General features: G+C 54.4%; 1 protein-coding gene across 2 annotated transcripts; it reads right to left on the minus strand.

Moving 5' to 3' along the window:
• Positions 1-959: 959 nt before the first annotated feature.
• SMIM38 (small integral membrane protein 38) lies at positions 960-8,262 on the minus strand. 2 transcript variants are annotated; one of them, XM_043924395.1, is made up of 2 exons: positions 6,786-8,262; positions 960-5,070 (listed from the first exon to the last, which is right to left on the minus strand). In XM_043924395.1, the coding sequence occupies exon 2, from the start codon at positions 4,564-4,566 to the stop codon at positions 4,411-4,413; it is 156 nt and encodes a 51-aa protein (XP_043780330.1). In that variant the 5' UTR covers positions 4,567-5,070; positions 6,786-8,262; the 3' UTR covers positions 960-4,410. The 2 variants fall into 2 exon arrangements, with proteins under 2 accessions (XP_043780330.1, XP_043780322.1); XM_043924387.1 differs by having other exon boundaries at positions 4,575-5,070.
• Between the last annotated feature and the right edge of the window lie 5,058 nt (positions 8,263-13,320).

Raw genomic sequence — 13,320 nt, forward strand, 5'->3', positions numbered from 1 at the left:
AAAGCAGAGACATTACTTTGCCAACAAAGGTCCATCTAGTCAAGGCTATGGTTTTTCCAGTGGTCATGTATGGATGTGAGAGTTGGACTATAAAGAAAGCTGAGCGCTGAAGAATTGATGCTTTTGAACCGTGGTGTTGGAGAAGACTCTTGAGAGTCCCTTGGACTGCAAAGAGATCCAACCAATCCATCCTAAAGATCAGTCCTGGGTGTTCATTGAAAGGACTGATGTTGAAGCTGAAACTCCAGTACTTTGGCCACCTGATGAGAAGAACTGACTCATTGGAAAAGACCGTGATGCTTGGAAAGATTGAGGGCAGGAGGAGAAGGGGACGACAGAGGATGAGATGGTTGGATGGCATCATCGACTTGATGGGCATGGATTTGGGTGAACTCAAGGAGTTAGTGATGGACAGGGAGGCCTGGTGTGCTGCGGTTCATGGGGTCACAAAGAGTTGGACTCGACTGAGCGACTGAACTGAACTGAACTGTGACTCAGCTGGTAAAGAATCTGCCTGCAATGCGGGAGACCTGGGTTCAATCCCTGGGTTGGGAACATCCCCTGGAGAAGGGAAAGGCTGCCCACTCCAGTATTCTGGCCTGGAGAATTCCATGGACTATACAGTCCATACGGTCACAAAGAGTCAGACACAACTGAGCGACTTTGACATCACTTCACTTCATGTTTATTAATAAATGCATTTGTGGCTATAGCTTTTCCTCCAAGGATTGTTTTAGCTGCATCTCACTGGTTCTAGTTTGATGTATTTACATTATCACTTAAGACCCCTCCTCCAGGAATTGCCCTTCTGTGTTCCCACAGAATCCATTCACACACCATAACACTCTCACTGCATTATAAAGGTCTGCTGCAGTCCATGCAGTATAAAAAAATAATGCAAGTTACATACAATTTTGAATATTCCAGTAGCCACACTAAAGTGCATTCAGAGAAACAGGTGAGATTAATCTTAATGTTTTATTTAACCCAAGGTGTCCAAAATATTATTTCAACATATAATCGATAGAAAACCATTGTTAATTAGATTTTACATTAGTTTCTGCACCCAGCCTTCAAAATCTGGTGTGTTTCACACTTAGAGGACATTCCAATTTACACTGGCCACAGTCTTAGTGGTTGAGAGCCTCACGGATCTTGTGCAGGTCTAATTCCTGCTTCTAGTCTAGCTGCCCATTTCTTGGCTCCCAGACTGCAAGCTACCTGAAGGGCAAGCTCTACTTTACCCTTATCACGGTATTCTCGGTGCCCCCCACGTTGTGAGACTGTGAGCCCCAGTGATACTTTCTGAGTTAAGGACGGGCAATGCCCCTCCGTTTATCCACCTGCTGCCCTTCACTGTCATTCACCCAGCCACCAGCTATTCACGGCCTACCTTCCCTGTGCTGCAGTCTATCTACTGCCACCAGGTGTGACTAAAGAAGCATCTCCAAGCACCTCTAAGAAGGAATAAGTTTCTTTCATCTCTGGACTTCTTACTGGACCAAACTCTTAAAAGCCCCCAAGGAGCCATGAGAAGCTCCACACTCTGACTCCAGGGTGGAGCTGCCAAGGACAGCTGAGTACAGCTGATATTTCTCAAAGGCAGACAAGGGAAAAACTAGCACATAAGGATGCCACTGAAGACACACAAAGACCCCTGAACAGTGTTCTGGATATAGGCTGCAATTACAAAGAATGGCCAAGAAACAATTTCTCAGCATCTAGAGATGCCATGGGCCGTAATTCTAGTTTATGGCATGAAACTAAGGGTTTCTAGGAAGCTTTGCCTCTCTGATATAGATACCTTTCCCTCTCTATCGCTCCTTTCTTTCTCTAACTGGAACTCACTCAAGGTGCCTGGAGTAGCTGCAGCCTTCTTGTAACCATGAAGACCAAAGCTACATCCTAAGGATGGCAGAGTAGAAATACAGAAGGGTGTAGGTTCTTAATGACATCATGGAGCTGCCATACCACAGCCTAGGATTACCAAATGTCAGACTTCTTGCTCCATGTAAAAGAAAAATGGAAAGAAAGAGAAAAAGAAGCTTCGTTATATCTGTTCCTTGTACTGAATGCAACCACTGCCTATGAATGACCAGAGCACAGCCTCTTATTCACCCAGCCACAGTGTTTCAACTGCTTACACTGAGTCAGGCCCATGTCAGGAGGCTGTAAACTGTCGATGTGTAGATACACAAGACTTGTACTCTGATGAGCAATTTTGACAAAATTCTGATGACTAATTGCATCAGATTTGCATCTAGTTTGTCAGTTGCAAGTAATAGAAACCAGTGTGAACTGGCTTAAGGGAAACAGATGAGAAATCTATGGGTCAATGAAACTGGAAAGGGGCTCAGACAATGCCAGCAGAATCCTGTCTCCTCCCATGGTTCCATCCCTCCACTAGACAAGCCCAACAGAAGAGTGAGTCCCCTCCCCAATTCCAGCAAAAACTCTGGAATATCAGCTCACGGACAAAACTGTTGTTCTTATTGTTGTTTAGCCACTAAGTCGTGTCTGATTCTTTGCGACGTTTGGACTTTAGCCCACCAGGCTCCTCTGTCCATGGAATTCTCCAGGCAAGAATACTGAAGTGGGTTGCCATTTCCTCCTCCAGGGGATCTTCCTGACCCAGGGAGTAAACCCACATCTTGGATCTCCTGAATTGGCAAGCAGGTTCTTTACCACTGAGCCACCAGAAAAACCCCACGTACCAAACGGTGGACCTCAAATCTGCATGCCCATGTGGACACGCAGGTCCCAAGCAGGCTACACACAGGTCACACACACTCAACAGTGGGGCAGACTTGAGCGTGTCATGTGAACATCTGACTTCTCCCTCCTTCCAAGGGGCTGCTTTAGCCAGGACGGAGGGGTCTCTCGGGCCGTGGGACTTTCTGTTTTAAAACCTGGCAATACCAGCAAACTTCCCTCCACTAGTAGATGCTCATGACAACAAATGTGATTCCCCTTCCTTAGAAAGATCAGCAAAATCACACGTGATCATTTTAAAGAAAATTGGATGACAGTTTCCCTAAAGAGAACAAGAATACCCCCTCCCCTAACCCAGTGACCAGAGCCCTCAGACACCCCATGACCAATCGTCTTTACAAAGAGGCACGGGTTCTGCTCAGCCACTGGCTATACGACTGCCCAGAGGACAGCCACGTACACAGGCCTGGACGGATCACGCCGTGGTCCCGTCTGCCAGGATGCCGCAAGGCGGATGGTTCCCAGCTACCAGGGCCCAAGCGTCCGCTCACCCAGGTCAGTGACTCCGGACCTCTAACGGCCGCCGAAGATTCCCAGCTGAGCCAAGCCCTTTTGGAATTCACGGTGTCACCAGGCTCTGGCCTGCCAGGAACATCTCGAATCAGCCGATGCTTCTCAGTCTGGGGGACTCAGCCACTGGCACTGCCAACACCGCCTGGGTGATTCGAATCTGCCGCCAGATCGAGAAGCACAGAGCCACCTCGTGGGCCCTTTAGTTCAGGGTGTGACGGGATGAGGGCGCAGAGGGCAGTGGCTTCTTGGGCTCCAGTCGAGTTTCCCTGCCTGTCCGTCTTCTCAGGGATGTCTCAGCCACATCCTTGAAAGCACAAAGGAGCAGAGGGCCTTGGGTCCCGTGGCTTCTCACTAAACCATCCGTGTGTCCTGCAGGTTACAGACTGCAGGGGGAGGGGGATGGTGGCAGGGGGGAGGGGGACGGTGGCAGGGGGGAGGGGAATGGCTCAGCCCACCTCTCCCCTGCCCCTCCTGGTAATAACCTTCTTGGGGGAGGGGGGGCTAGGGACTAGTGAGTCCACTTAAGAGATGGGGAAAGTGAGTTTGCCCACGGTCAACTGGAGCTGGACTTGGACTCATGGTCACAAGTCTGTCTTGAGACCCCCTCCCCCAGGGGTCTGCTCTGAGGAAACCAAGGCACAGTCTGAGGTCAGTCTCCTCCCTGCCAGAGGCAGAGTCCAGGGTGGCTTTAGGAGGTAGGGCGGGCCTGTGATGTGGTCACATCTGTCCTTGGACCACTGCCCTCCCCCCGGACCAGCCCCTCTGGCTCATCCCCCGCCTCTTCCTGCAAACAGATTTATAAAGAACTGGAAGTAGAGACAGTCTTAAAAGTGAGACCCACCCCCAGGATCACTCACTCTGACAGGGACCCCCACAACCTCATGGATAGACAGGCAGGGGGGCCCCTCCACCCCCTGACGTGGGATGCAGGAGGTGGCCAGGACAGTCCTGGTGGGGCTGGGCCATCTCTGCCCCGCAAGGGGGCTGCGGGGGGGGTGGTCTCCCCGCTCTGCACCCCGCCCCACCCCCACCCTGGGTCCCAGGACAGATCCTCTCTGGGACACACCCTCCCGAAGGGAGGGCTCCGGGGTGCCTGGAGCTCCAGGCCACAGGCCGGCGGAGGCCCTAGTCCTTCTTGGGTTTGCGGGGCTGCCGCCGGCCCAATCTATAATCGATGTAGGTGCCCAGGCAGGACCACAGAAAGAAGCGTGCCAACAAGATGATGACCAGCAGGACCAGGAGCGGGTCGGGGGCCATGCTGCCCCCAAGCCAGGAGGCCATGGCGAGGGCAGCCTCCCCGCCCCCACCCAGAGGAGCGGCCCCCCACGCCCCCCGAGCGCCGCCCAGCCCCGGGGTCGCCTCCCCTAAGGCACCGAGCCCGCTCCCTCAGCGCCCCAGCGCAGGGGCCTCCCTGGCGGGAGAGGACAGCTCGGGGACGGCGAGCGGCCTCCTTGGAGAAGAGGCCCCGCGCCATTCAGCGCGCGCGGGCGGCGCTCGGGGCCGACAAGGGCCGCATTGTCCGGCCGGCGGGAGGCTCGCGGCCCGGCGCTGACGTAATCTCCAAACGTCTCCGGCGGCAGCTGCTGGGCGAAGCCGGCCACCTTCTCCGGGCGCTTTCAGCCGCCCACGCCCGCTCTTCCGGCCCCGCCAGACAATCGGGCCCTTTCTCTGCCCAATTAGCTATCACTTCTGGAGGCCGGCGCTGTCCAGCGGCCGCGGGCCCGCGGCGGCGGCAGCAGGCCGGGCGGGAGGGGCCGGGCGGCCCGGCGGGAGGGCCGGCGGGAGCTGTGCGGATGAAAGGGGAGCAGAGGGGCACGAAGGTGAGACCCGGCGCCCCGCGCCCACAGGCGACCCCGGCGCAGCTCAATTAGCGCACGGGCCGCCAGCGCCTCAAAGGCCGCCCGCCCGCCCGCGGGGGTGGGCAGCGCGGGCTGGCGGGGGCGGGGACGGCGCGGGGGGGCCCCGGGGCGGGGACGGGGGGGGGGGACCCTCTTAATCACCCAGGAAGGGCCGGGGCCGGTCCCGGATCACCCCCCACCGGCCCAACAAGGGCCTTGGACGCCGCCCACAGCCCAGGCTGGATGGTCGGCCTGCGGCCCTCCCTTCACACCCTTCAGGGCCCCGGTCCAGGGCCCACCTCAGACATGAAGGGACCGAGCAAGGTGCTCATCCTCGGGGTGCAAACCGTCTGGGAAAGGGGGCAAGTGACTGTTCTGCCTTGAAGGGCCGTGGGGAGGCCCAAGGGACAGTGTCCACACAGGACCAGCAAGGGGCCTGGGCGTGGAATCACTGGCTCTTGTCCCCAAAGAGGACCCGGGCAGAAATGTCTCCACCATACCGCTGGAGTGAGCGCATCCTCCTGCCGCCTTTCTCTGCCTGCTGTGCGCACCCGCAAACACACACGCGCGCACACACACACACACACACACACAGATGAGAATATGGGTACACATGCACACACATACACACACACAAGAATATGGGTACACATACACGCCTGCACCTGTAACACACACAGACACACACACCTGCACCTATAACACACATACATGCACACACAGGAGAATACAGGATCACACACAGACACCTGCACCCATAACACACAGGAGAACACAGGTACATGCATACACACGCCTGCACCTGTAACACACGCGCACACACCAGGGCACGCACACCTCCGCAGACTCTGCCATCCCCAAGCCCGTCGCTGGCCTTCCACAGCCAGGTTTCTCGTGGATGAAGAGACAGCCTGGGCTCTTCCTTCCAACCCCAGTCCTCTGATCCCATAACATGCAGAGGTGCAAGCTGGAGGTCATGAGGCGCCCTGGTCCCCAGATGCCAGACCCTGGGAGTCCATCACCAGGAGATGGCCCACCGCCAGGGACACAAGCCAGGGAGAAAACTGAGGAGCGTCCATTCCTGAATTTGTCCTCCATCTACAAAGTGAGAATGTGAGTCCGCCCAGCCTTTCTGGAAGGTTCTAGCTAAGGAGTAAAGGCAGAGAGGAGCCAGGGTAAGATGAGCAGTGGAAGAGCTGATTGTGGTCACTCCTGGGTGATCCAGCTGTTGGCCAGACCCATGGTGAGCTCCCCACCTGCACCCTCCCCCCCTCGCCCTGGAGCCCAGGCATCACCGTGACCCCCAAAGGCTCCCTCGAAAGTGCTCCAAGCCCAACTGTGCCCTGGGTGGTAAGCACCCGTTTCCACCTCCATCCACAGAGAGAGCTGCCAGCCGGTGGCCTGGCCGGGTGTCCAGCGAGTCTGCAGAGTAAGTAGACTCTCAGGTAACGTTCAGCCCTGGGCTCATCTGCTCTGCGCAGAGCTTTGTTTGACCACCTCTTCAAACCCATGTGGGAATTTAGTTCGTAGGAGCCTGACCTGGAGTCATTAATCAAACAGCACCCCGGGGGTGTGGAGACCGGATAAGGGCTCCCAGAACATTGCAGAACATCCCCAGGGGCCTTTACAAGCACCGCCCACCCCTCCGCTGGGAGAACCCACCTGCACACGGAGTGAGGGTCCCGGGGGAAGTGGCTGAGCGCAGGGAGGGAGGAGAGGCTGATTTTTCAGCTTCTTGCTTATCTGGGAGGTCGGCGTCTCCTGGTGGGAGTTCTGGGTGGCCAGAGGCAGGGGCACACGCTGGACGGGGGTGGCCTGTCCTCAGCCTCCCACCCCACAGACCCTGACCCGGCAGTGGGGACAAGGTGGCCTTAGCCTCAGATAAACGTCTCTGTGAGCACACAGTCAACATTGCCTGGGTCACGTGACCTCCACGCCCGGAGACTCTCCAGGGTCACGGAGTCCTCCCCTTCCTGTTCAGATGTCCCCGGGCCTCTGGAGTTGGGGAGGCCAAGGTCAGCAAGCCCTTCAGGAGAGAAAGTGAACAGTCCCCTTCCCTGGACGGGGTCCAGCCTGCCCAGAGCGGTCTTGTCCCGGGTGAGGTCTACCTGACGCAGATGCGGGGGACCTATGACGGACAAGGTGACCCTCACCCACCAGGGGGAGATAATGAGGTGGCAGCAAGTGGCCTGCACCCGCAGTGTCCCGTGGGGTGGGCGCAGGGACCCCAACTCAGGGAGGAAACACCCCAAGTCGCCCCCCCACTAGCAGTGAGGGTGGGCTCCTCCCCGGCCCCTGGGAGCCTCCCACATCCCTCTGTTCCCAAGCCTTCTCCAGGGACGTCCTGGATTACAGGAGCCGCCCCAGCACCCAGGGATTTACACCCTCCCAGGCCACCCTTCACCAGGGACTGACCCGGGGAGGGATGAAAGGCGAGCTCCCCTGCTAGGGGTCAGGACAAGTTCAAAGGTCACACAGCGTTCACATCGCCCCTTGAGATCATGGTGAGTTCAGGACTGTGCCTTAAGTTGAAGCTCCCCCTGGCTTTTCCCTCCCTCCTCCGGCCTCCTGCCCACCCCCTCCTCCCTCCCGGATCCCCAGGGTGCCTGCACCACCTCCTGAACATGACCCGTGCCTCAGTGAGCATCCTGGCCTCGGGAGCTAGAGTTTGCCCTGACTCCAGGACCCAGCCAGTGGAGGTTCCACCTGGGTCGCTGAGGACAGACTGGGGGACCCAGGTTACTTTCAGGACAGCGAAGGGCCAGAGACTTCCTGCACACCGTGTCCAAGCACTGAAGCAGCAACCAGCAAGTCCTCTCTCATCACCCGCTTAACAGTACCCAGCAGATGACCCCGGTCCACAGGCGAGGTCCCGGCAGGAAGCAAATGGTCCCCCTCCCCTGGGCAAGGTGCAGCCGGCCCAAGACTGCCTTCTCCTGGGAAAGGTCTACCCAGTGCAGGTGCCAGGGACTTTAGATGGACAAAGTAGACGCACAGCTGTGTCCCCAGCCAGGATCTGCTGTCCCTGGAGGTCACGACCCTGGATCGAGCCCCAAGCATCCCGCTCGCCCTAAACAACCTGTGCCTCCATCAGGGTGTCTCAACATTGCTCTGGCCTCAGCTTCCTCCTCCATCAAAGGGGACAATAGCCGCTCCCTCCTGGTCTGCAAGCCAGGCCAGGGGTCAGAGCCCTCTCCAGGAGATGAAAGCACTGCTCAAATATCATAAAGACCCAATGGACTCCCCTGACTCAAAGGCGAGGCCCAGTGAGCAAAGCTAAGTCCGGCATCTCACCCTGGTACTTGGTTGGTTAGTTACTGTCATCACACACCTACCATCCTCTGAAATCCTGTATGTATTCACAGAATGTGAGCTCCGACCAGAGCCCCCGGGGCTAAGCACAGTTCCTGCACCTAGAAGGCTCTCAGGAAGGACACCTTCATGGGCCGACGTCAAGAAGCCCAATTAAAGCAGGCCCAAGTTTTATTAGACCAGATTCTGCCCAGATGGTCAAACCACCAGCTACAGCAGGGCTGAGAGTGAGATTCTCCAAAGTATTGGAGTCTTATTGAAAATCATGATTCATTTTTGCTTCTGGTAAAAGCAAGACACACTTGTTATTACCAAAAAATAAAAAGCAAACATTGCATACATGTGTGATTTAACAGTTGCGTTCAGTTCAGTTCAGTCGCTCAGTCATGTCCGACTCTTTGCAACCCCATGAATCACAGCACACCAGGCCTCCCTGTCCATCGCCAACTCCCGGAGTTTACCCAAACTCATGTCCATAGAGTCGGTGATGCCATCCAGCCATCTCATCCTCTGTCGTCCCTTTCTCCTTCTGCCCCCAATCCCTCCCAGCATCAGGGTCTTTTCCAATGAGTCAGCTCTTCGAATCAGGTGGCCAAAGTATTGGAGTTTCAGCTTCAGCATCAGTCCTTCCAATGAACACCCAAGACTGATCTCCTTTACAATGGACTGGTTGGCTGTCCTTGCAGTCCAAGGGACTCTCAAGAGTCTTCTCCAACACCGCAGTTCAAAAGCATCAATTTTTCAGCGCTCAGCTTTCTTTAGAGTCCAACTCTCACATCCATACATGACCACTGGAAAAACCATAGCCTTGACTAGACGCACCTTTGTTGGCAAAGTAATATCTCTGCTTTTTAATATGCTGTCTAGGTTGGTCGTAACTTTCCTTCCAAGAGGTAAGCGTCTTTTAATTTCATGGCTGTAGTCACCATCTGCAGTGATTACAGAGTGGGTGTCAACTCCTGTTTCTGCCCAGAAGGTGGGGGGGGGGGGTATGCCAGCCAGAGGCCCCTAAGCTCGAAGGAGACCCTGGAGCTAGCTCCCCAAGAAGGTTTGAGGTTGATCCACTTCTTCCCCTGAGAATACTGCATCCAAAGACCCAGCGGGTGCAGCCGCTGAAATCAACACAACTTGCATTTCAAACCAGGTCTCCACTGCCACGCTCGCTCCTCGCAGACGGGGAGAAAATTAATTTTCTTTCTGCCTGCTCCACAAAGGCAGATTAGAATCCCAAACAGAGGGAAGAGTGGGGAAGAGTGGAAAGCTTCCTCATTGAGGGAGAGCCCTGCGCCGGCCGGGTTTCTCTCTAACAAGGGATGGCCCCCGCCATTTGAAATGTCCTCCTGCAAACATAAAGCGGAGCCCAGGAGAACGCACTTGAGAAAAATCACACCGGGGCCCCGCCAGCAGTTGAAAGCTGGTATGTAACTTTGCTCGGGGGTGATCAAACAGCTAGTCAAGGACGCTGTCAGGAACAGAATGAAATTCCAAATAAATTAGCCATGTCCGAGAAGCCAATACAACACCGGATTAAGGCTCACAAAGAAAACACAATTTATTCAGCCTACCTTGTCAGAATTCTTAATAACCTTGGTTCACTTTTCTCACCTCGGGCCCAGAGACCCCGGGCCGGAACGAGACAAAGTGAACCCCTTTTGGATCGTGGGGGCTGCAGAGACCTGCCTGCAAAAGAAACGATTATGTCTCAGTGAGCCCGGGGTGTTTATAACATTGTGCTTTTACAAACATTTCGGCAGGGACCATCCTGTCACCCGGAGGAGGCAAGCTGTCGCCAAGCCCCAGACGCACATGCAGCTTGCTCATGTCTGAATGAGAGTTCATACATTAGAATAAGGGACCAGGGGCCAAAAAGAGGAGTTTTAACCACTGCACATTAACTCTTTAGGGTTTGGGGAGAAGTAACCTCCAGGCTGCCCACCTCTTCCATGAAGGGTGTTCTGGCAAGAGTTCGGGGGCGGCAGGAGGGGGTCTCCAACCCAATCCTTTCATCTTTTACATCAACAAGTAGGTGAAAGGGACCTACAGCCCTTTGTAAATGCAGACTGTCCCCGATGCAACCTGTTAATACAAAACAGTCCTAAAAAACAATACCTTTTTTATCAATGAACCCAGACAGCTTTCACATGCTGACAAATGCACTTTGAAAGAGTTAATAGGCAGAGGTTGGTGGGCCCAGAAGAGGCACCTTTGAAGGCACTGGGGGAGGCATCTGGGCTGCCCGAGGACCTCACTCAGAGCTGGGGGCCCTTTCTTTTTCACAGAGAGGCGGGCAGAGAGACAGAGCGAGGGGGGATTTGCTTTGCAACACTAAAGCATTTGCAAGAGATAAAACCAGCAGGAATTTTGAGAGGGACTGGGAGGAAGTGATCGGCTGCTAGTCTCAGACGGAATGTCAAGATGCTTGAGAAATACACAAAATGAAGATTTTTCCCAGAAATAAAAAAAGGAACCGGGGGAGGGGGGTGGGAGGAGATGACCTAATGGTATTAATTTTTTTTTAAGATAAAAGAAATGTACTGAGCAGAAGAAGGGGAAAAAAACTCAGCATTTTCCCAAGCGTGACCCAGCCTAGATTTTCTCTCTCTCAATTTCTAAATTTAAAAGGGAAAAAAAAAAAGGAAATGGTGGAGGACAAGGATTGGGGAGGCCTGCTGTGCAAAATGATTTTTTTGACATGAGTGTGTGACCCTCAGAAACAGGCTTCGTGCTGAGGGGCAGCCGGCTGGGGACTTGGGGACACTCATGGGCTCTCGAGACTGGATTGAGCTACAAGAAAGAGCCCCACTGCTCCAAGGTGTGACCTCGGAGAGAATCACCTGTCCTCTCAGAAACACCACCCTCTGACAACCACCTGAGGGCTCCTGTCCACACATTTCCTGAGTCTCCATCGTCACCAGCGGGTGACATGTCAGTTATCAGGGACAGTAGCCTGCTCGGGCTGGCTCAGGTGTGTCCCCGGGCTGTGGGCCCAGGAGTATCACTAGGCCATGGGCTAGCCCCGGTGTTTTATCAGGCCATAGACTCCCTTAAGTGTATCCCCTGGCTGTGGACTGGCCCAGGTGTATCCCTAGCCATGGACTAGCCCACGTGTTCCAACAGGCCATGGGCTGGCCCAGGTGTGTCCCCTGGGATCACGTCTCTAGGTTGTTGGAGTAAAATGACTACTTAAAGTTATATATTCACCCAAAAGCATTTAAATAAAGACGTGTGCTAGAGCTTCCTTTGGGGAATGTATCTGCAAATGCACGTGCTTGGCTAAAGGGAACACGTATCTTTAACTTCATGATAAAAATGCCGACTTGTTTTCCAAAGTGGTGGCACCGAGTTCCACCTCCAGCAGCTGCTTTGTAATGTTTGCCCATCTGATGGATAAGAAAAGGTATCTTACTGTAGGGGACTTTTTGTGTGCGTGCCATATTGTGGTTTTGATTTGCACCTTTGTTTTTAGTTCTCGTACTAGATTTCCTCCACTATGAAGTTACAGTTGAGTCTTTTGCTTACAGGGCTGTTTCTCTCTCTTGATGATTTTTCAGGTGCTCTTCGTTGCATTAACCAGGCTTCCCCAGTGGCCCAGCAGTAAAGAATCCGCCTTCAAGGCAGGAGACGAAGGAGACACGGGTTCTATCTCTGGGTCGGGAAGATCCTCTGGAAGAGGGAATGGCAACCCGCTCCAGTATTCTTGCCTGGAGAATGCCATGCACAGAGAAGCCTGATGGGCTACAGTCTACAGGGTCGCAGAGAGTTGGACACGTCTGAGCCAGAGTGTGATTGTATTAACCACTCCTTTTGTTTGTGTGCTGGTACTTTGGCACCTAGGAATTCCTGACCCTGGGGGGACTGCCACTCCCAGGGTCAGCCAGTGCCTACAGAGGGCAAACGAATCATCCGTGAGCATGCTTCTCAAATACAGGCCAACCATCCAGAGCCTAAAACTTGACCACCTTCTTTACTAGGCTCCCAGACTCAGGGCTGCCATCCCCTGCACTAATCACCCCAGGACAGGCAACTAGGGACAGCCCCTGTGCCCCAGAGCCACCTGAAATCATCCCACCTGCCCACCCTCAGCCTGCTTCCTCGTCTCACATATTCCTTCCAGGGGAACCCACAATAAAGATTCTTGACCATGTTCTCCCCTCCTGACCAGTGTTATGCCCGATGTCCGAATCCCTGAGCGGGAAGAGAGAAGGCTTCCAAGACAATGCAACTCGCAAAAAAAGGGAAGTTTATTGCTGACTCGAGTCAGGGCTCCTGCCGCGCGTCCAACGCAGTGGTGCAGGGTCAGACAGCCCTGAGCCCAAGCTGTTACCCAAATTTATAGGGTGTGCATAAGCAGTTGGTAGCTGTCTTAAGCGGATTGGTTACATGTTTGCAAAGTAATCTTATTGGCCCAAACCTTCGCAGGCTTTTTTCAAACTTGGGCGTTCGCGGGCTTTTCAGCTTTCCCCTGATAGGTTCCCTTTTTCTTGCTAGGCGCATGTTGATTGGCTAGCCTGATAATCATGTTACCCTGGAAAACCAGGCCCACTCCTAATCTAGGCTGCCTGTCCTGGTGCAGCCTCACAACCAGCAGTGGTCCTTCCCTGGGTGCTCGCTACCTTCTCTTGAGACCTGTGAGTGACAAACCATCCTTCCAATGGCATCCTTCCACGACTTCCAATGGCAGTCATCTCCTGGTCAGTTGAGCTTGCTAAGCCTAAATCATAATAAACCCTATCTTAAAACTTACTTTTGGGGGCTTCCCTGGTGGTTCAGTGGTAAAGGATCGCCTGCCAATTCAGGGGATGTGGGTTCGATCCCTGGTCCATGAAGATCCACACGCCACGGGGCAACTAAGCCTATGCACCCCAACTACTGAGCCTGCGCTCTA

Source organism: Cervus elaphus, chromosome 2 (genome assembly GCF_910594005.1).
Source record: "Cervus elaphus chromosome 2, mCerEla1.1, whole genome shotgun sequence".
NCBI classification, from domain to species: Eukaryota; Metazoa; Chordata; class Mammalia; order Artiodactyla; family Cervidae; genus Cervus; species Cervus elaphus.